Raw genomic sequence first — 21,302 nt, 5'->3', positions numbered from 1 at the left:
GATTACCAAGCAATAAAATCTTTTTTTTTTTAATGGTTGTCAACAGTGGCTTCATTAGGGCTCCTGGGAGGCTGTTTGAAGCTCAGTGCTATAACCAGCTCTTGGTTTCAGGACCTCACCTCACTCACTATATATGAACATCTTTTGTTCCCGCCTTTTAACTGAATATTATCTGTCGCTGCCTCCTGCAAGCCCACCAGCACTGCTCTGCCTTGTAAGTTGTGTCTTCCCCAGAAACATTCTTATCGGTGTCCCACCCCTTAGCCCTGCACAGTGAAGGCCACAGACTCTACAATGTAGAGTTTGTAGCACATTACTACTATGTCAGTCTATTATCAACATCAGCACGAGTATTATCAGAAACAATGTGAGCACAGCTGGTTGTCTCAAGGTACAGACTTGTAGTTAATGTTATCTATATAAACACTTTCTTACTTTTGTTTTCTTGATTGATGCTGTGACTCCTGAATTTCCCCTAAGGAATAAATAAAAGTATTTTCTATTCTATTCTATTCTATTCTATTCTATTCTATTCTATTCTATTCTATTCTATTCTATCCTATGTGACTGTGTTAAATTCCAGATGCACCACTGTGTGACATTTCCAGTTACAATAGACAAGGAAGTCATGGCTGACTATTATAGTAGTGCTTTCCAGTCACGCACACGGCATGTCAGTGTGTTTATTTCCTTCTCATCATGCTGCTAAGTTAACATGACAGTAGCTCAGGAGGAAGTCAGGCTTAAAAACACGACATGTATCTTGATTGGGAAACCACTAAAGCTGCAGTAACACTTGTTTTTAAACAGTTTTTCAGTGGATTTGAGTGTTAAGTTTTAAGTGTAAAGAGACAACAATGGATGTTGTAATTCTCATCCAGCACGAGGCCAGCAGGGGTCCTTGGGAGGGTTCAACGTGACTTTAGGGGAGCTGCAGTGAGGTGATATGATATCTGACAGACAGCAGGGCCAAGTGCATGCACACTGGGTTTGGCTCTAAAAGACTCAGACATTTTTGGTTAGGTAATAACCCCTGCTGGTTTAGGACAGAGGTGATATTTGTGCTCTTCATGAGCATAATGCATGTGCTCTGTCTTATGCCTGCACTTACATCCTATCTAAGATTTAGCTTCTTTGATATGAACAGCTGTTGAAAAAAATGTGCTGTTGTTATAGCCTAAAGTTTTTTTTTCCTCTCAAAGTGACCCATAACACAAAATAATTTCAAATCTCACACTTTTGCTTTAGTGCTACAATTTGTTTCTTTACAGTGAGTGTGTGTGTTCAGGATGTAGGTCTATGTCTCAGATTCTCCAGTGGGGGGGACAATTCAAGGATTCAAGGTTTTTTATTTGCCATTTGAAGATGGACTGACAGTCCAGACACATTGGAAATCTAAATTAAAAAGGGGATATAATATAGAATATAAACACTTTAAAGTTTAAATAAAGAATATTAAAAAAAAAAAAAAAAAACACTGGAGTACAAAAAAAACCCCACTGTAAAAACAGTCGAAAAATAATATAGAGAGTGTTGCACTTATTGGAGGGATATGTACTTCAATTCAATTCAGAATTGAGGTGAATTGAAGGAATTCAGAGAAAATTGGAATTTTTAGGGCTCTTTTTTTTTTTCTACTGGTAGTAGTTTCAGTGTTTGAGGAGATTTAACCACTGTCACAATGTCACGAGCCAAATTTGTCCAGTTTCCCATAAGGACAGTCAACACTTAGTTTTTGAAGAGTGAAAGAGTAAACTGCACATGAAGATCATGTAAAATACACACTAGGAACAGAAGTCACACAGAGGTCAGAGCTGGTGTTGACATATTTAAGGATCTGCACCTGCAGGCACAGGCACCTGCATTTTATCAAAATTAAAAAAAAAAAAAAATGAAATGGAACCCATAAAAAAGGAAGTAATTATTATAAATGTACCCCAGTTGGATAGCCAATTACCATTTAGCTGTTGAATCAAGACCATAGCAAGTACAAGCTGCTGGTTGGACACCTGGCCACTATTCTTTGACTGCAATTCTCCTTTCACTCTATACTCTCCACATCTCTTATCTCTGTGCAGTTTTCCTATCAATTAAAACAAAATGTCAAAAAGAAGTGTAAAAGCTGCTGGACTTTCTACATCCACAAGAGGACACTGATCTGATCTTCCAAGATGGGGAAACAGATTTGGTATGTGGCAAGCATATATAAGCCAAACAGACCTCCCTATATTCCAATTTTTAGAACATGTTTAAAAAAATATATATTTTTGAGCTTGTCTCCGCTCCTTGTGTGGGAGATTATTGCCGTATTATGTGTAATAAAGAAAGTCTTCTTAGAATCTTCATCTGATGTCCCTCTACTATTAAACAGCATGTGGGTAACTCAAAAAGAAGCTATTTTTAATGTTCAAGTTTAGACCTAAAGTTCAGCCTTTGACAGTTTTGTTTCTATATAATCTATATGAAAATATCTGAAAAATGCCACCTCACTCTCACCAGTCTGAAACTTGTGGGTTTGTTGTTGTTTCTCTGAGGCTGGTATAACGACAGTGACCACTAGTGGCCAGTTTCAAGAACAACACCAGGATTGAGGTGAATGAGGTAAAAAAATATTTATTAGACAGAAATGTTAGCCTCACAGACTTTGAGCAACAGCAAATCTGCTTATCAACATTTGAAAGCAAGACACACACAGACTGACAGACACACACACACACACACTCAGTCGTAAACCAAACATGTCCACTAACTGACAACTAACATTTACACAAAAAATGCACACACACACACACACACACACACACACACACACACACACACACACACACACACACACACACACACACACACACACACACACACACACACACACACAGCTTTACACCTGCAGACAAGGATCAGACTCAGTTAGTGGCTGGGCCTGAAGGGGAACGGCATTCCTGCCATGAATGGCTGAGCAGGGTACTGGGTATGCGAAGAGGGATGGGGGGGCAGAGGTGTGTGTGCAGGGTGTGTAGAGTGTGCAGGGTGTGAAGGGTGTGTAGGGTGTGCAGGGTGTGCAGGGTGTGTAGGGTGTGCAGGGTGAGGTGAGTGTGTGGGATGTGAGGCGATGGGTGAGTGAGCAGCGTGTGGGCTGAAGGCCAGAGGAGGAGTGTGGATGTTGTTGTAGTACATCACTGGGCCGGACAACACCAACTGGAGCAAACTGGAGATGTTAAAACACAGAAGAGACAGAGAAGAGAAAGATGAGTGAGAATGTTTAAATAGAACAAAACTTCATACATAACCATACGGATACTTGACAGTTGCATGTTACAGCCCAGCTTCTGGCTCGGAGTCTCACGCACGCCATCATAAAGACATGACTTTTTAACCAGGCGTGTGTTTGTTTTAGAACAACTTTTCTTTGTTCAGGACAACTTTTCACTGGCTACAACGTTAGAAGGTAAGGTATTTATCAGTACAGTTACACAGCGCTGTTGTTTGAAATGTGACATCAAGCAAAAACGTTGAAGCTTGTACCGTACGTCAGTAACCAGCTATATGTAGCGCTAACAGCGCTACATATGTGTAGGCTAACGTGACAACAAGCAAACTGTCAGTTTATACAGTAGTTTAGTAGCTGTCCATACATAGCGCTACTGGACAGTGCTGTGAGATGTGGCAGTAATGTGTAACATTAATGGATCCTGGTTATGTCCTGCCAGCGCTCATCTACCAAGCAGAGCTAATGTAGCCTCACTCTTCATTTTATTGATAGAGTCTCAAGTTTGAACAGACCACTGCAGAACAACTGCTGCATGTGGGTTAGAATGAACATTATCACAAACAGTTTAGCCCTTTTAGCCTTGCGCTTAGGCTGTATCACTCTCCCGTTCAGCTTTTTTCAGCTCTTCTGTCCTTTTTCCCTGGACATCCCTCTTTTCAGTGTCCACCATTATTACAAATTTGATTGAAGAAACTGTTTACAGCAAAGAAAAACACAGATGTATCTTCTCTCTTTTAAACTTCACCAGCCGGCCTGGTGTTGTCATAGAGACTTAGACGTGCCGTAAATCAATCCAGTCCTGCTCAACCCAGTGAGGAAGCTATGAATACATTTCAAAATAACCTGTAACCTGTTATATTGACTCTGATAATCTCATGTTAAAGTGTGGATTACAATCAGGCATGGAGAATTTTTCAAGATCACTTTGAAACTGCTCACAGCCTCTTTAAATTTAAAATAGTTCTCTTCAATTTACAACATTAAAAAAAAACCTAGGCTTAGTTTTTATACAGTGTTTCTTAATATTATAAAACAATATCTGTGTTTGTGATCAATCCAACTCTCTGTATTTTAAACCCTAAACCAGCAATGGTGCTTCTGTGCTATTTTTGTTTTATGACTTCACAATATTTTGTGAGTTTATGTCTTAAATAACTTCAATTACAGAAATGAAATCTGTATTTGAACTTATTTCAGTCTTGTTCATTCATTTTTTTCACGTCTTAAACAATCTGGTGGGTTTGTTATCTTTGTCAAATCAGTCAAACCTGTGGAATCAGTGAAAAGGAAAAACTGCAATGAACAATGCTTACTTGTTGTGTGGGAGTCTGGAACAAATCGCTCGGAGGTCCTCTGTGGACATGAGACAAAGGAACATGTAATGAGCGTTCATACATCACCACAGCATATAATAGAAAAGGTAACTTCAAGTCGTATGAATGACCATTGCAACTTTCTCATCCTTAAATGAAAATGATGAAAAAATGACATTAAACTGTAAGAAATTAAACGGATGAAATGGTTAATGAGACTTAAAGAATTTTTTTAAGAGTGCTCATCCTGTATTGATGTTGCAAAAGTAATCAATACCAAACAAGTATTTCTTGATACCACTGCATTTACACACCCATCCCTGTAATGTTGTCTTTGCTCTCAACCTAAACAAATAAAACTGACAAGCTGTTTCTCATCTCATCTCAAATATCCAGCTTTTATGGACTGAGAGTAAAGCTATCAATAAGTCAGAATTTGTCCTTAAATAAACTAACTGTTGCCCTCCTTTATTCCGTTTTCTCCATCTTCCCCTTTCCACAATCTTACCTCTCGAGCAGAGCAGGGCTCCGTTGGCCATTGCTACCTGCAGGGCTTGTGCCAGCCGGTCCAGGGTCAGCTGAGACAATGCATGTGAATCTGCAGATGAAGTGTGTGTGTGTTTGTCAGCCTGGTCCAACAACCGGGATAGGTCAGAGGTCAGTGCTGCGAGGGATTCCACCTGAAGCAGCCCCAGGCGGCCGAATAGCCCCTTCTCATTCAGTATGTTTGGCAAAAGCATGAAGACCTAAATGTCACAAAAGAGGGACCCAGCTTGAATGTTGTCCACCCAGTAGTGTTAAAAATCCAGCTCACAAAAGTAAAGTGAAAATGTACTTTAACCCACCTGTAGGACACTGAGATGCAGACCAGAGAAAAGAGGTCCTACCTCTGGCTCACTCTCAGTGGTACCATTAGTTAACGCCTGCTTCTTTTCTCTCCTGTAGGCAAGCGGTGCTTTAACACACCAGCGTACTAACCCACCTAATGGTGTAAGATCCAGTGAGCTAATTGGCTGGCTCCCAGAAAGGGGTGTGTTTAGGAAGGTAATAAGGACAAGACGGGGGTCATCCTGAATCCATGAGACAATCATCTGGAGGAGTTCTAAAGGGGGGGTGAGCTCCTCTAAAAACACACATGGACAAAACAAAAATTAAACAATACCACAACAACATGTTGATGTGACACCTTCTTGTTGCTCAAATATTTCTTTCTCTACAGAGGTCATATCCCATAAAAGAGGAAGCCTCACTTGTGAAATCATTTCTGAAAGTACCTGAGGTGAGATCATAGAGAGTGGTGACAGCTGTAATGAACTGGCAGCAGAAGCGTGGGCTGGCACTGTGGATGTTTTGCAGGGTGGGCACTGAGCCTGGCACCATACTACAATAATCATCTACCAGCACCTGTGCCAGGCGCACGCAGTACACTCTGTGGGTTCGCTGCAAAACACAAACATAATAAGTGGAATAATTTAACTACATAAGGAGTACATAAAAACATTTCCCTACAAATAAAGAGTGAGACCAAACAGCAGATATAAATCACACAAAAGTAACTAAACAGATAAAGGACACGTACTAAATAAACAATAAGAGCACAAAACTTGAAGTGTGTTTGAGTTTATCCATGTGTAACCCTCACCTGTAACCAGGTAGCAGCACACTCCATGATAGGCACCCTGCCCACAGCAATTGCCATGGAAACCAGCTTGCCCAACAATGCCATGCGACTTTCATCTGCTTGGTTTCCTTGGAGACTGAAAAGGGCGGAGAACATCAACTGACGGACAGCATCACGGCTCTGTTCCTGGAAACAGCTGCACATGATCTCCAGCAGCTGGAGCTCCTGGAGAGCGCTCATCCTCTGAAAGAATAAAGACAATTCATCAGCTGTCCACATTATACGCAATGTTCAGTGTAAATCCATGGGCTGGTCTTACCCTGGCTGGGGCATTTCTGTCTTTAGGTGCATGCAGGATGAATTCCTCAACCAGCTCAAGGGTTTTGGAATCAACCTGGGAAGGCTGCCTTCCTGACTGCACCAGGTTACAGATGTAGATGTCCAGGTGATACAGCAGCTCTTTGGCTGCACTCAGCACATCCCGAGGCAGCAACGACTGACGGATGTCGCCCATCACCACCTAACATTAACACATGCATAAAGCAAAAAGCATTTTAAAAGCAACATTCACAGATAAAGCAATCACAAGGTACTTACAGAATATTGATAAACAATGGCATTGAACAAAAGCAAGGCAATAAAAAACAAAAAGGACAAATCTGTACACAGGATATTTCACACGAATTGGACTGGTCTGATAAGTGCTCGAGCAACATCATAAGCTCATCGTTTTTTTTGTTTTGTTTTGTTTTTTGGAAAAAAAAAATGCAGTTGAAAGTTTACTTATGACATTTGAAAGGCTAGTTAATGAGCAGTGAATGATCGTTATAAATGATAAACGCGCGTTTAACGTAAACGTTTAGTTTAGGCAACAAGTTAATAATACAGATTCAGCCTCAAAAATACATTTTGAAAACTCCACAATAATGCTTCTTAACATACTTTAAAGAGAAACTGGAAAAAGTATAGAAACTTGAACAATAAATGCATAGATCCGTGACAAAACAATGCACCGATCCCCCCTATGTTATTGTACATGTACTGAAAGAGAAACGGCTTTATGACATAAAACGACTACAGGAAACACTAAATCAAATCCAGTATAAACGTTATAGCTCTACATTTTCGTCTTTAAAGTTTGGAAATCATAGCTCTTACACTTCTAAAGTGGACCAGCTCTTCAGCCTGTCGGTTTCTCCATCCTGCTACAGTTAGCCTCACAAGGTTAGCAGAACAACCGTTTTCTTATAACGTTATATACATCGTGTGCTTGTATTATCATCGCAGTTAGTATTTGAACAAAACAGGATTGTGATGACGTTCTTACCTCTGTCAAAAGCTGTTGATATATTTAATAAATTCAGGAATTATCAGACGAGTGAAAGATACCAAATCGACACAGGATCACTTCCGGTTCCTAAGGTTGCCTGCGCAGGACAAAATAGCTACCATCGGGTTTCCTCGCTGAATCAGTGCATGTGCTGTCCGGTATGTCAACAAAGACCGTTGTTTGTACTACACAGCAAATAAGAGGTACAGTTTTGTGAGACAGTAATTTCTTGTTATTTAGCAATTTCACTCGGGTTTTGGTAACCTAAGTGACATTACTAAATAACAGGACAATCTTCCATGTCAAATAATTTGAAAAAAAGAGAGAAAAAAACAGCAACAACAACAACAACAACAACAACAACAACAACAACAACAACAACAACAAACCCCACAATAAATAAATACATAAATACATTATTGTATTTTTAGGTTAGCTTATATTTCTGTAGTGATTAATATATCCGTGCAAGCCTTTTTTAGATGAAAAAAAAATCCAAAAATTATGAATATGTGTAATTAAACTATTCAAAACAATTGTAAGATGTCACAACTGACCAAAGACCCTGTTATTCGTAAATCTCTTTTAATTTCTCAGCTTAAAGTTTTGAATTCATGGGTTTTCTTGTTTTTTGTTTTGTTTTGTTTTGTTTTGTTCTGTTTTGTTTTTTATTATTTTATTTCCAAATAGTATAATACTTGCATATCCTGCACCGTAGTCCTTTATGTTATACTCATGCGCGTGCCTGACATGCACTGAACCGCCTCGTGAAGAAAAAAAAGGAAACAGCGGTGCACTCAGTGCCGCGCGCTCCCGATATCACTTCGCTTTTGCACTTTCAGCCGTCCCGTCGAGTGATCCCAAGCTGCCTGCAAGATGACCATCAACACCCTGGCTAAAGGAGGCTGGAACAGGGAACAAATGGCGTGCTTCCGAAAGGTAAAACTTGACGATTCACTCTCATTTACTTTATTTCATTTTTTTTTGTGTGTGTGTGTCATTACATCTTGAATATGAATCTGTAAAAATTCTCAAAATAGTCCGTTATAAATGAAAGATAAAATCAAGTCAAACAGATGTTAAATGTTAAAAATAATTATTGCCTTAGCAATTTTTTGAACTGGCATGTGTATTTTGAGTGTTTTTATAACGTGTGTCTGTGACAGTTACACATGTGTGTATCTATGTGTGTGACTGCATGAGTGCCTGTGTGTTTGTGCCTCCCTGACAGATGGAGAAAGTGATTGTGGCCATGCAAGACCCTGACATGGGCATGAAGATGAGAAACCAGAGGCTGCTTATTACCGTCATACCACACGCCATGACAGGTGTGTGTGTGTGTGTGTGTGTGTGTGTGTGTGTGTGTGTGTGTGTGTGTGTGTGTGTGTGTGTGTGTGTGTGTGTGTGTGTGTGCGTGCGCGCCTGTATGTCAGTGTGCATCAGCATCTGTGTGGACTTGCACTTTGCAGCCAGTGTTGGGGTCCCAGTGGTCATGCATAATGCAGCAGTGAATTTGGGAGAAGTCAGTATGCTGCACAGAGTAGAGTGAAGAAGTTTGTCCTTTTTTTCCCCATCTCTTTCTTAACTGTCTTCTTATTTTTCTCCAGGCCGGGATGTCATTGACTGGCTGATGCAGAAATACAATATCTGTGAGGAGGGTAAGCAGCTGTATTGATGCAAAAATTTCATGTAGGGAGAGAGCATCGTCTGTGATTCTGTGTCTCAGTGTGGCTGGTTTGTTGTGGCGTTACCAGAGTGTTGCCAGGATATGAGGCTTTCTCTCCAGCTGACATGCTAGTGATGTGTTTGTGAGCGTATTATGGGGGTTGCTATTTCCAGTAAACAAGAACAGGGGTTAGCCCAAGAGGTTCCCAGTTTGATTAACTCACCTGATGATCTGGGTTTGATTAGCGCCCCTGTGGAGCTCTTCACCTCAGGAGACTTGGCAGCACCAGACCTAAATTAGAAGTTGGGGAAAAAGAAAACCTGCAGGTCCCTGTGGCCTGAGAGCAGGCTAAGAGAGGAGAGATACGAGTTGGTTAGCCGGGGATAGAGAGAAAGAGGGAGAGGGTGGTGGGAGCTGATTAAAATGCATCGCACAGCTTTTTTTGGAAGCTGTCACTCATAAAAGTAGGGCTCTTTAACAAATGAGGAGGGACTGAAGATTGATTATGCATTTCATCCCTGGAACAAAGTGTTGTTTGGAGAGAGATTGCTAACAGGGTGCAGATTTTTCAAAAATAAATGTATGAGTCATTTTAGTCCAGAGCATTTTTTACTTATTTGATTGCCTCTAGCCACGATATATTTATTTTTCATGTCAGCTTTGAGAGCTGTGCTCCTGATGAAATCAATAGCTTAAATCAAGGTTTGGTCATCAATTTTAAAATGTCATGCTTTTCTGTCTCTAAGACTTTTTTTGCCCCTACAATGTGTTGCCTGCACAAATCCTGTGATACAGTTTTTCTCCCAGATATAACTGTGACATTAAGAATTTGGCAAAACTGTGTTATCTCATAATTGTGTGACCAAAAAACACACTGATTCCTCACATTTTGTTAACTTTGACTGAGGCAACAAGACTTGCTGCTGTTATTTATCTGACAAAGTTTATGTTGCACCAAATTAAAACATTATTTTCTGGTGGCAGCTTCTCACTCTAGTGGTCTGTCACATTGCCAAAGCCTGTACCCTGTCGCAGTTTGTGGTTGCTTGTGTCTGTTTCCTTCAGTTTGTTTTCACTCAGCAGTTTGGATATCTCTTGTCAGTTTTTATGGGATATTTCTTCTTTACTTGCTGTAGACTGGTCTAACATTAACCATGAATCTTTTTTGTGCTTTCCAAATAAATTCAAAGAAAAGTTAAAAATCCTCCATATAATTCATCAGTGCTATGGGGAACTGAAGTTTTTGCCTCATTGTCAACTGTAAGAGAGGAAATTATAAACCTCATTAATGGGCTTGACTCCTTTATGCTGATTCTTGCTACTCAGAATGAATGACTTTGTCATGCAGTTTTGACTAAGTTGCACAATCAAATATGTGACAAAGTTGAGTGATAAGAAGAAGAGCAAGGTAATTGTTATTATTTTTTATTTATCAAGCCCCAAATTACAACAAAAAAGTCAAGAAACTTAAAATTAAGTTGATTGGAAAATACATACTGATAAAAGTATTTTACTTAGACCAAATATTCAAAATTCCTTTAACAGACCAAAGCCTCAAGCAGAACCAGACTCTTGGTTGAACAGCTGACTGCCACAACCACCTGGGTCAAAAAGTTTAGTTGGTGGAGAAATGGAGAGTAAGAAAAGAGAAGACAGTTGATTTCCTGTGGTGGAAAAAAACGTTACTGTGGCTTTATAGTTCAGTTAGCTTGAAGACGAATCCAGATGGACTCTACATTTACAGTCCTGCCGACAGCTTGTGTTCAGCTTCTGTCGTGTTCCTAACAGAGGCACTTCATGTTGGTGGCATGCTGGTGAAATACGGGTACATCTACCCCCTCAAGGAGCCCAGATCTCTTGTGTTAAGGCCTGATGAAACACCTTATCGCTTCCAGGTAACTTTCATGTCCCATATTCAGTATGTCCACTCTGCTTTTCCTTGAAAAACCTTCGTACTTCCCTCCAGATCAAAACCACTTTGGGCTTAAGCATCACTTTCTCTCTATCATTGTCTAGCTCCCTTTTTACTCTCACTCCATTAACCCACCTCCTAATCCCTCATCCATCTGCCACTTTTTCATCAGCTGCTGCTGCCTCACTACCAGTCCTTTTTAGAAATGTCTAAATTTGTCACTTGTTTTTCTCAGACTCCTTATTTTTGGACTAGTACCCGCTGGCCTGCCTCAGAGCTGGACTATGGTAAGAAAATTCAAAAGACGCAAGATACGCTTAAAATCTTTCTGTAATGACTTAAATTTTAAGGTTGAAGGCTTTTTTTCCACCAATCATGACAAAATCACATGTGACCAACTGTTTTTAGGTAAAGACAGTAACCTGCAGGTTTAGGTTCAGCAACACCTCAAGAACTGTTTTCTGAGTCTTGAATGTCTTCTTTTCCTATCAGCAATCTACCTGGCTAAAAAGAACATAAGGAAACAAGGAGAACTGATGGAATATGAGAAGGTAGGCAAAGTGTGTGCCCATGTATAACAGGGTGTATGTGTGTAATATAAATGAAACAGAAGTAAGTCTGCAGGCTTGTGGCGTTATTACTTTTCTAAAGTTAAGTTCTCTTTGTTCTTTCTCTCCCATCCTGTTCTTTTTCAGGAGAGGTACAGCGTGCTCCACAAGAGGATCAACCACACCTGGGACTTTGTGGTGATGCAAGCAAGAGAGCAGCTCAGGTGCAATTGTGCGCGCACACACACACACACACACACACACACACACACACACACACACACACACACACACACACACACACACACACACACACACACACACAAAACAAAAAAAAAACTTACTCAGTGATTTATGTTTAGAGCATCCAAACAGAGGAGGAAGGCGGATCGCATTGTTCTAGAATGTCAGGAGCAGGCCTACTGGCTCATCAACAGACCACCGGTATGTTCACTGTTTTACACAACACTGCACTACACTACACTACAGGACACGACACAACACGACACAACACAACACAACACAACACAACACAACACAACACAACACAACACAACACAACACAACACAACACAACACAACACAACACAACACAACACAACACAACACAACACAACACAACACAAGTAAATATGAGTAAATGATACTCTGGTGTCTTACACTGCTTATTACTAGGGATGGGTACCTTTCACATTTGAAACGATACGGTGACGATGCCTGTTATCTGGCAATTGGTATAGGTACTCAATGGTACCAATTTTTGGTACTTTTTTGTGTTCATATGGTAAAAAATATCATTATTCACTAATAAAATGTGATTTTTTTTTTCAATTTAACAGATTTATTCTCCAATATATAACCTTGCAATGCTGTGTTCATGTCCAGTATAGAAAATCTCCTACTCTTCCACTCCCTCACAGTCACAAGGATGCGTTTAGGTACCTAAACATGGTACCTTTTGATTTTACGTGAATTGGTACCCGTTACTTTTGACAGAATTTGGTCAGTACCTATAAAACAATCTAATTCAGTACCCATCCCTACTTATTACCCACCTAAACATATGGATGAAAATTTCTGGTTATGTTGTCCTCACAATTGCTCTATACCCCATCAAAATGACCCCGGCCTGGTTCGACCATTTATTAAGCATCTAAAATAGATAGCCATCAATTTTGAGTTACACCTTTAGTCTTACTTCAGTCCATCCCATTTCCATGATTTTTCCCCTTTTTTTTGGAATTTAGGGCTGGCAGACCTCAATCACAAAAAGTAGTCCCTCCTTTTTAACTGAACAAGATTTCACTTGGGGTCAAAATGACCCCAGAGAAAAACACAAAACACAAGAAAACACAAGGAATAGTGCTAATGTCTTATAAGAACATGTACTCATCATCATAACATCTATTATCTTCATCAGTTCTATTGTTGACACATTTAAACATGAATAAAGCAACTGTCACAACTTTGAACACTGCTCTATAACTACACCCTGTGGTTTCAGTTACTTTATGGCAATCAGCAACTCTGAGATACACTCACTGGCTCTGCTGTCTAGATTTCAGGACAGGATCTTGCTCCACTTTTCCCTGTCAGAGATAGTTGGGGCCCAGTAGCTCCTCAGGCTGCTCTCACGTCTGTGCCCAGTAACTGTCAGTATCTTCTGGCTCTGAGGCCTGAGCTAGAAACTAACGATGCTGCCACAGTGTCTACTGGCAGGAGTAAAACGTGCCAGAAATCCTCTCCGTGGATTAATTTGATGTGTTGGGTTCAGGTTTGTCCCTAGTTAGTTTTAATGATGAGGATTAACAGGCAATGTTACTATACTATACTATACTATACTATACTATACTATACTATACTATACTATACTATACTATACTATACTATACGATACTATACTATACTATACTATACTATACTGTACTGTACTATACTATACTATACTATACTATACTATACTATACTATACTATACTATACTGTACTGTACTGTACTATTCTATACTATACTATACTATACTATACTATACTATACTATACTATACTATACTATACTATACTATACTATACTATACTGTGCTATGCTATACAACAAACTAAAGAAATATATCTAACACTGTTTAAAAAATTTAGATGTCCCACCACTGTTCACTCAGAGTCCCTTCTGCCTCCTACATGAAATATTCAACCCATCTGGTAAAAGCTGCAGCTTTATAGGAGGGTAACAGAGAGGGGGAGAGAAATAGAGAGGAGGAGAAACAGAGAGAAATCATCAGATTTCCCTTTTGTATGATGCCTGCTGTAAATACCACAGCAGTCTATTTGATACTCAGACAAAAAGAGAAGGACCAGGAAGAAGAAAGGAAAGGGAGGGAGAATAAAAAAGGGTAAAAGTGTTATGAAAGGGAGAAGGGGGTGAGGAAGAGGAGGAGGGTTTTGAAAGAGGACTCCATCTTTTCTTGCCCCGATGAATTAAGGACAGGGGATGCTGAGAAAAAGAAAGAAAGAAACATGAGAATAAAAGTCAAGACCAGTGGAGTGGAAAGCTAAAGAAAAGATAAGTGCTTACTCACTCACAGGCTCTCATCAGCAATCTACCCACCCACATACCAACAAATACAACCTTAAATACAAACACGATTCATTTTTAATAGTGTGTGTTTGTTTGTGTTCTTTTCAGCCTGGAGCTCCTAATGTGTTGGACATGGGTCTGGAGAGGCCAAATAACTTCAGTGCAAGAGTGACTCTGGTTAGTGAAATCATTGCATGTTTGTACCCTCTGAAAACCCTGGAATGAAGACTTCTACTGTGTTCATGCTTTTTTTTCTCAATGCATTATTATTTTCTCTTCTTGCTGCTGGGATTGATCAAAGTAAGTGTCAAAATGTTTTACACTGACAGAGAAGTATTACCTTTTTGTTTTTTTTGGTGTAACTGCTGGTGTTGCATAAACTAGTAATGTTATTTAGAGATGTTTCTATTAGAAGCAGCTCAGAAAAAAAGTGTCTGTTTACAGAGTAATGCATAAGTATGAATAAATCTAGATGGTAATGTGTGTTTCTCTTGACAGCATTAGAACAGTGACTACTACAAAAGTGAGGTAAGCACTACACACTATTACACACTGTCACGTTAAGTCTACAAATGTTTGTGAAAGCTTACGTTCACGTTCATTTGTGCCCTGCATTTTTTTATAGATTGAAACCTGTAAAAGGGCCCTTGGAAGAAATCGTGTAAAGTCATCCATCTGCCTAGAAGGGTATGTGTCACAGTAATGAAAACCACACACACACACACGTACACGGGGACTAATGGACCTGATACTGCCTGAACCCAACTCTACGTCTTTCAAACATGCACGCACACACATGCACATCAGGCTTAGTGCTCCCACTTTAAGAGCCACTAATGGATGCTTCCTGAGGCAACTTGGAATTAGTGGCCATTTACCGTTATGATCTGTAGCTCTAATACAATAATACTGAGTGTGTGTGTGTTTGTGTGTATTAATGTGTGTGCATGCCTCTACATTTGTGTGTGGATGTACAGTTTTGTGAAATACAGTGAGCAGTACCTGAACCATGACCCCATTATGCAAGGCTGTCTTCCCAGCAACCCCTGGATCTCGGATGACACGGCACACTGGACAATGAACGCAGATATGTGAGAAAATATTATAATAAACCCAAAATGCACCACTTATAACAATCTGATGAATCATTTAGTTTGGCTGGTTTTACATTCTCTGGCAAGTGTTTAAGTAATCACAGCAGTTTGTAATATCTACGTTTCTATATATGTTGTGTGTGTGAGAGCAGGGTGCCCATACCAACACGTCTGCGAGTGGAGCGCTGGAGCTTCAGCTTCATGGAGCTTCTCAGTGATCCCATGGGGAGACGAGAGTTCATGACCTACCTGGAGAAAGAGTTCAGCGGTAAGACAGGTTAAAAGAATGAATACAATATGGTTTCTGTAACACCTCACAGCTGGTTACAAAAGACCTTTTTTCAATTTTTGAGACAAACCGTAGCGGAAGGTAAAGGACATAATGTTCAAAAATGTATTCCTCCATACAGACATGTTGGTTATTGCCTGGAGGTAAAGTTTTCCCTGGGGCCTGCTGAGCTATATAAAGACTTGAATCATGAGTCACTTTTTCCTGCATCATCATCTGCATCATCATTGTTTCATCACCTGTAAGCACACCTTGTATCTTTGTCTCTGCCAGCGGAGAACCTGTGTTTCTGGCAGGCCTGTGAGGATGTTCGACATGGAGAAAGTTCCAGGATTATTGAAAAAGTTGAGGAGATCTACAAGTAAGCACACAGACATGCACATGTACCCACTTATATCAGTCTAACTGCTCGTTAACGCAAATTTCTAATCAGCCAATCACATGGCAGCAACTCAATGCATTTAAGCATGTAGACATGGTTAAGACGATCTGCTGCAGGTCAAACCGAGCATCAGAATGGGGAAAAAAGGTGATTTAAGTGACTTTGAACGTGGCATGGTTGTTGGTGCCAGACAGACGGGCTGGTCTGAGTATTTCAGAAACTGCTGATCTACTGGGAATTTCACCCTCAACCATCTCTAGGGTTTACAGAGAATGGTCCCAAAAAGAGAAAATATCCAGTGAGCGGCAGTTCTGTGGGAGGAAATGCCTTGTTGATGCCAGAGATCAGAGGAGAATGGACAGACTGGTTGGGGCTGATAGAAAGGCAACAGTAACTCAAATAACCACTGGTTACAACCGAGGTCTGCAGAAGATCATCTCTGAACACACAACACATCCAACCTTGAGGCAGATGGACTACAGCAGCAGAAGACCACACCGGGTGACCCTCCTGTCAGCTAAGAACAGGAAACTGAGGCTACAATTCACACAGCAACACCAAAACTGGACAATAGAAGATTGGAAAAGCGTTGTCTGGTCTGATGAGTCTGGATTTCTGCTCCACATTTGGATGGTAGGGTCAGAATTTGGCGTCAACAACATGAAAGAATGGATCCATCCTGCCATGTATCAACAGTTCAGGCTGCTGCTGGTGTAATGGTGTGGGGGATATTTTCTTGGCTCACTTTAGGCCCTGTAGTACCAACTGAGCATGGTTTAAAGACCACAGCCTACCTGAGTATTGTTGCTGACCATGTCCATCCCTTTACGAGCACAGTGTACCATCTTCTGATGGCTACTTCCAGCAGGATAACACTCCATGTCATAAAGCTGGAATCATCTCGGACTGGTTTCTTCAACATGATGATGAGTTCACTGTACTCAAATATGTAAACAGTAATGAGCTCAAACCAATCTTCTTTGTGTGAATCAGAAACTTCCTGGCTCCTGGTGCTGCTCGTTGGGTCAACATTGACAGCAAGACGATGGATAAAACTCTCGAGGGAATCAGGAACCCTCATCGCTTTGTCATGGACGATGCACAAATGCACATCTACTTCCTCATGAAAAAGGTCAGAGTTCTTTAAGTTGCAAATCAAATATAACATTTTGGATGTTTTTCTTTCAGAGCAGTCACACTTGCTTTTTAAATTTCAGAACTATTTTCAGTTTCTTCTTGCTATCCAGTGACTTCAGTTTATGTCCTTAGAGAAAGAAAAATTTTATGACAGGATGTTAGGTATAAGAATTTTGGTGTTATCATTGTGCAGTAGTTGGCCAACAGTAGGTTTGCATCATCCCATTTTAATGCCGCTAAAATGTTTGCAATCTGTGTGGTGCAGACACTGGTTGAGCAAGTGTTGTGAATCTGCTAGTTTCTGCAAAATTCAGAGGAAAATTCATGCAATCAATGGCAGCCATTGAGGGTCAAAAGAAAAAAGTGTTCTATCTCATATTAAAGTTATAACAGCATGTAGATTTTCACCTCATTTCATGCTTACCCAGCAGCATTTACAGGAATACAAATAAGTGTTTACAAATAATCAGTCTTGTTGAATTTTCCAAAGAAGCTCATCAGAGGCATCAGTAGGTAGGTTTTGTAACTAGCAAATATCCCCACACAGCAGCTTTGAGCACCAACATCAAACATGTTTCCTTCTGTTCCTTTGTCTTCTTCCGCAGGCAATAGGTACTCTGAAGTTTTATCCATGTTGTTTGTGATTTTATAAATAGGGTTTATGCATCCAACAGACAAGAGTAGGTATAATTCAGTATCATCAGCATAATGTTGATATCATGCTGTGTGATTCTATAATGCCCCTGAAGTAAAATGGGAAAACTAAACTCTAAAGGAGCCTAGAATAAACCCCTGAGGAATGCCTTACATATGTTGACTATCAAACATAAGAAAACAAGAAAAAAAATCATTTACTTAGACAGACTGTGATCAAAATTTGTTTTCTTTGGCAAGTACCCTTTTCTGCTTGAGAAAAGTGAACTTCTTGCATTACTTTTTCAGAGAAAATTTTAGCCAGATGAGTTATCCTGAGAGGAAAGCAACAGAAATGAGAAGTTGAATGGATTATTTATTTCATTAAAATAAACAAATAGAGTCAATCAAATAGAGAAAAAAAGAGAAGTGAGAAGGAGGAATTATGAGGGACTCAAAGATTTTGAAGATTAAAAAAAAAACAATATAGCCATTTAGTTTCTGTGCATAACAATAAAGAGTTGCAGGGGAGAAGCAACGTGTATAACCAAGCTTTGCATTTTAGATTGACAACTTTTTATATTGATAGAAGCCCCTAAAGGTCATGGTTAAGAGTGTTTAAATTTCCATTTTTTAATTGAGTGAATTCAGTAGTTTCTTGGTATCTTGTGTTATTTTTCTCATTATTTATGAGTGAACAAATGTTTCTTTCTTAAGATAATGGGATAATCTCATAATGTTGAGAAAAGATAGCTTGCTTTCCTGAGATATTGAGATGAAATAAGTAAGCAAAAGTGGCAACTTATGAGGTTTGCTGACAGTTATTAGGGTTTAATAGCGTTTGATGACTCTGTGTGTTCTTGTGCTTGTTCATTGTGTGTGTGTTTTTTAGGACTCCTACCCGAGATATCTGAAGTCTGACCTATATAAAAGCATGCTGGCCAAAGGTATCGTCCCCCAGGAGACAAAGAAAAGGTAAAATTTCACATTAATGATGTGATCCATTAATGATTTAATACATTAATTTGTAGGCATATCATAGTTCTTTCCTCTTCTTCTCTTCAGTGTATTTCCTTTCATGAGACGCCAGCGGCATGCAAGCCCCTCCCCTGCTCAGGCTGCCAGTCATGGTATGGAGGAGGATGGGCAGGCAAAGGGGGGCGGTCAAGCAGGTAGCAACCCAGGAGGCAGCTCTCATGCCTGAAACCTGACCCCAAAAAGAAATGTCAGAATCCATCTCCCCAGTCTTCAATGTCTCTGTTTGTTCTGACAGAAACCACCGAGGAGCTCTGCTCTCCCACTTCGAGTCAGACTGCCTTTGTAAAAGTCAGAGCCTTTCTCTCACTGCTGCAACATTACCAGAGCTAGACTTTCAGCGTTAGAGCACAGGTGTTAATGCAAACCTCAGCAGTGTCACAGCTTATTCTCAGAGCACGAGCAGAGAATAAAAAAGCTTTTAGAGCTTTGGTTACAGCCTTTCCTGCTGCATAATCATCCTTCATCCACATCCCAGCCAGTCCGTAAATTCTGTCCTGTTGTTCTTGGCACCAAGTCTTCCCTCAACAGCTTTTATATCCAACCTTCTTTGTTCCCAATACTTAATATAAGGGTGGATGATAATGCCACAGAGTTTTAGAACATGTATGTAGTCATGAAATCACCTCAGCATATCTGTACAGTTTGTCTTATGTCAGTTTAAAGCCTGAGTTTGGCAATGTGACTGTTGTTGATAATTTTGCCTGAGCATGTTCTCAATAAAATGTCACAACAGCTTTGTTGTTGTTTTCAGCTCTGTGGGAGAATGAGTGTATCTCTACTCGGGTCTTTATTACTTTCTTGTTTCTCTCATTGTTATTCTCTTTGTAGTCTCTAGGTCTATATTTAAACACAAATCTCTTTTATTGCTTTTTTTCTTTTCCTTTTTGCTTTTGCATTTATTGAAGTCTAAAAAAGCTTAGGCACAGTCAAATGTAGGCTTAAAGAATTGATGAAATTATGTGATTGAAATCTTGCAAAAATGATCCTGTACTTTAAATTCTTATCAATGAATGGATACTGAAGGTGAAAGACCTTTTGTTGTAAATATGACAGCTACTTCCAGGAGTATAAAACCTGCTTCTACTTTTAGAAACCATCATCTCTGGTCTGTTTTCTTCAGTGTCATTCTGCTGATACTATTCTTTCTCTCACTCAGCCGTACTCTTGCTGACAATTTGTCTGATCCCTGATTGTTGAGGTAAATATTATCTCAACAACAGTGTCACACTTTAACACATAACCTGTCAGTGGGTGGGATGTGAGCAGCAAGTGAACATTTTGTTCTCTAAGTGGATGAGTTGGAAGTATGGAAATAGGAGTGAGCAGCTTGTATTGTTGAAAAAGTTAAATCTGGTTAGAAAGGGTCAGATGAGGTCTTCCTCTTTTGCCCCAGTCCTTTGGGATTATACTTCGCTCCTGTCTTCCTTCCTTCCTTTTGTCTTGAGTTTGTTCTTCTGGTCTGGCTCCCTCTACTGGCTGTACTCAGTCAAAGAAGCAGAAGTTATTTCCTGACCTACTTAAAAAAGAAAATAACAAATCTTGTTTGTCTACAATTGGCAACATGAATCAGAATCAGAAATACTTTATGATGTGCTTTTTTATGACAATGGTTTGTGAGCATTTCAACTTAAGGTAGGTTTTACATTTACCACAGAAAGTACACAAAAATAGAGATATACTTTGTGAAGCTAAAGGATGACCAATATGTTGTCTTATCATCAAAGAATTTTCTTCCCTTCACTGGTTCCCCAAAGACATTGAAATTGTTTTTAAGATTGTGTTGTTGGCTTTCAAAGTATGCTCTGGACTTCCTCCAAAGTACATTTCTGATTACCTCAGTCCATATTTGCCCGGTTATATCCTAATGTCCTCAGCCAGGGCACAGCTCGCCATCCCAAAATCAAGGATGACCGGCAGACAATTTTTATTTTTTTATTTTTTTTAAATCTGTTTCAAAAACACATTTTAATTGTTGGAGTTAATTGTTTTGCTGAGATTGTTTTAACAGTTGAAATGATGCTTTCATTTTACTTTTATCTTATTGTTTGACAGCATCATAGGCAGGATCTTAAATCTTTCATCATTTGTTGTTTAAACTAATTCAATCTTTTGTTGTTTTTATTTTTCTGATGTTGTCCTTTCCTTAATTTGGTGGTGGTTTTTAGCCTTTTATATACTGTTTTTTTTCTTCCTCTTTCCACTTTATTTTTTTATTTTTTACTGTTTACTTAATTATTGCAAAGCACTCTGAAATGTGTTATGATAAGTACTGCATAAAATTGTTGTTATATTTATTATTTTTGTTATTTTATTATGATTATAATTATCTTAATAATAATAATGATAACAACAACAACAATAATTATAATGGCAAAGATTATTATTATTATTATTATTATTATTATCATTATCACCCAGAAATCACATGCCCTAAAAGGTCACGATTAAAAACACTTTTCTCAAGATCTTAAAATTGTTCTCATTATCTTCAGACAAC

At 39.4% G+C, this 21,302-nt stretch overlaps 2 protein-coding genes across 2 annotated transcripts; one reads left to right on the top strand and one right to left on the bottom strand.

Moving 5' to 3' along the window:
* Positions 1-2,639: 2,639 nt before the first annotated feature.
* Positions 2,640-7,666, bottom strand: ints15 (integrator complex subunit 15). Its single transcript, XM_074688823.1, has 8 exons — positions 7,530-7,666; positions 6,522-6,722; positions 6,224-6,445; positions 5,856-6,021; positions 5,427-5,704; positions 5,090-5,327; positions 4,582-4,621; positions 2,640-3,205 (listed from the first exon to the last, which is right to left on the bottom strand). Exons 2-8 carry the CDS (start codon positions 6,714-6,716, stop codon positions 2,908-2,910), a joined length of 1,437 nt encoding a protein of 478 aa, XP_074544924.1. The 5' UTR covers positions 6,717-6,722; positions 7,530-7,666; the 3' UTR covers positions 2,640-2,907.
* A 653-nt stretch (positions 7,667-8,319) lies between these two features.
* Positions 8,320-20,733, top strand: rgs11 (regulator of G protein signaling 11). Its single transcript, XM_074689517.1, has 17 exons — positions 8,320-8,471; positions 8,764-8,860; positions 9,140-9,190; positions 10,987-11,093; positions 11,346-11,397; positions 11,603-11,661; positions 11,806-11,882; positions 12,021-12,102; positions 14,341-14,409; positions 14,737-14,760; positions 14,858-14,919; positions 15,210-15,323; positions 15,479-15,594; positions 15,889-15,976; positions 16,991-17,129; positions 18,660-18,742; positions 18,833-20,733. The coding sequence occupies exons 1-17, from the start codon at positions 8,409-8,411 to the stop codon at positions 18,969-18,971; spliced, it is 1,422 nt and encodes a 473-aa protein (XP_074545618.1). The 5' UTR covers positions 8,320-8,408; the 3' UTR covers positions 18,972-20,733.
* The last annotated feature ends 569 nt before the right edge of the window (positions 20,734-21,302 follow it).

This window comes from Halichoeres trimaculatus, unplaced genomic scaffold, assembly GCF_033239565.1.
Source record: "Halichoeres trimaculatus isolate MK-OKI-2021-1 unplaced genomic scaffold, fHalTri1.1 fHalTri1_scaffold_15, whole genome shotgun sequence".
Lineage (NCBI taxonomy): Eukaryota > Metazoa > Chordata > Actinopteri > Labriformes > Labridae > Halichoeres > Halichoeres trimaculatus.
The sequence above is the reverse complement of the archived record's forward strand: the minus strand, read 5'-3'. Positions and strand labels throughout refer to the sequence as shown.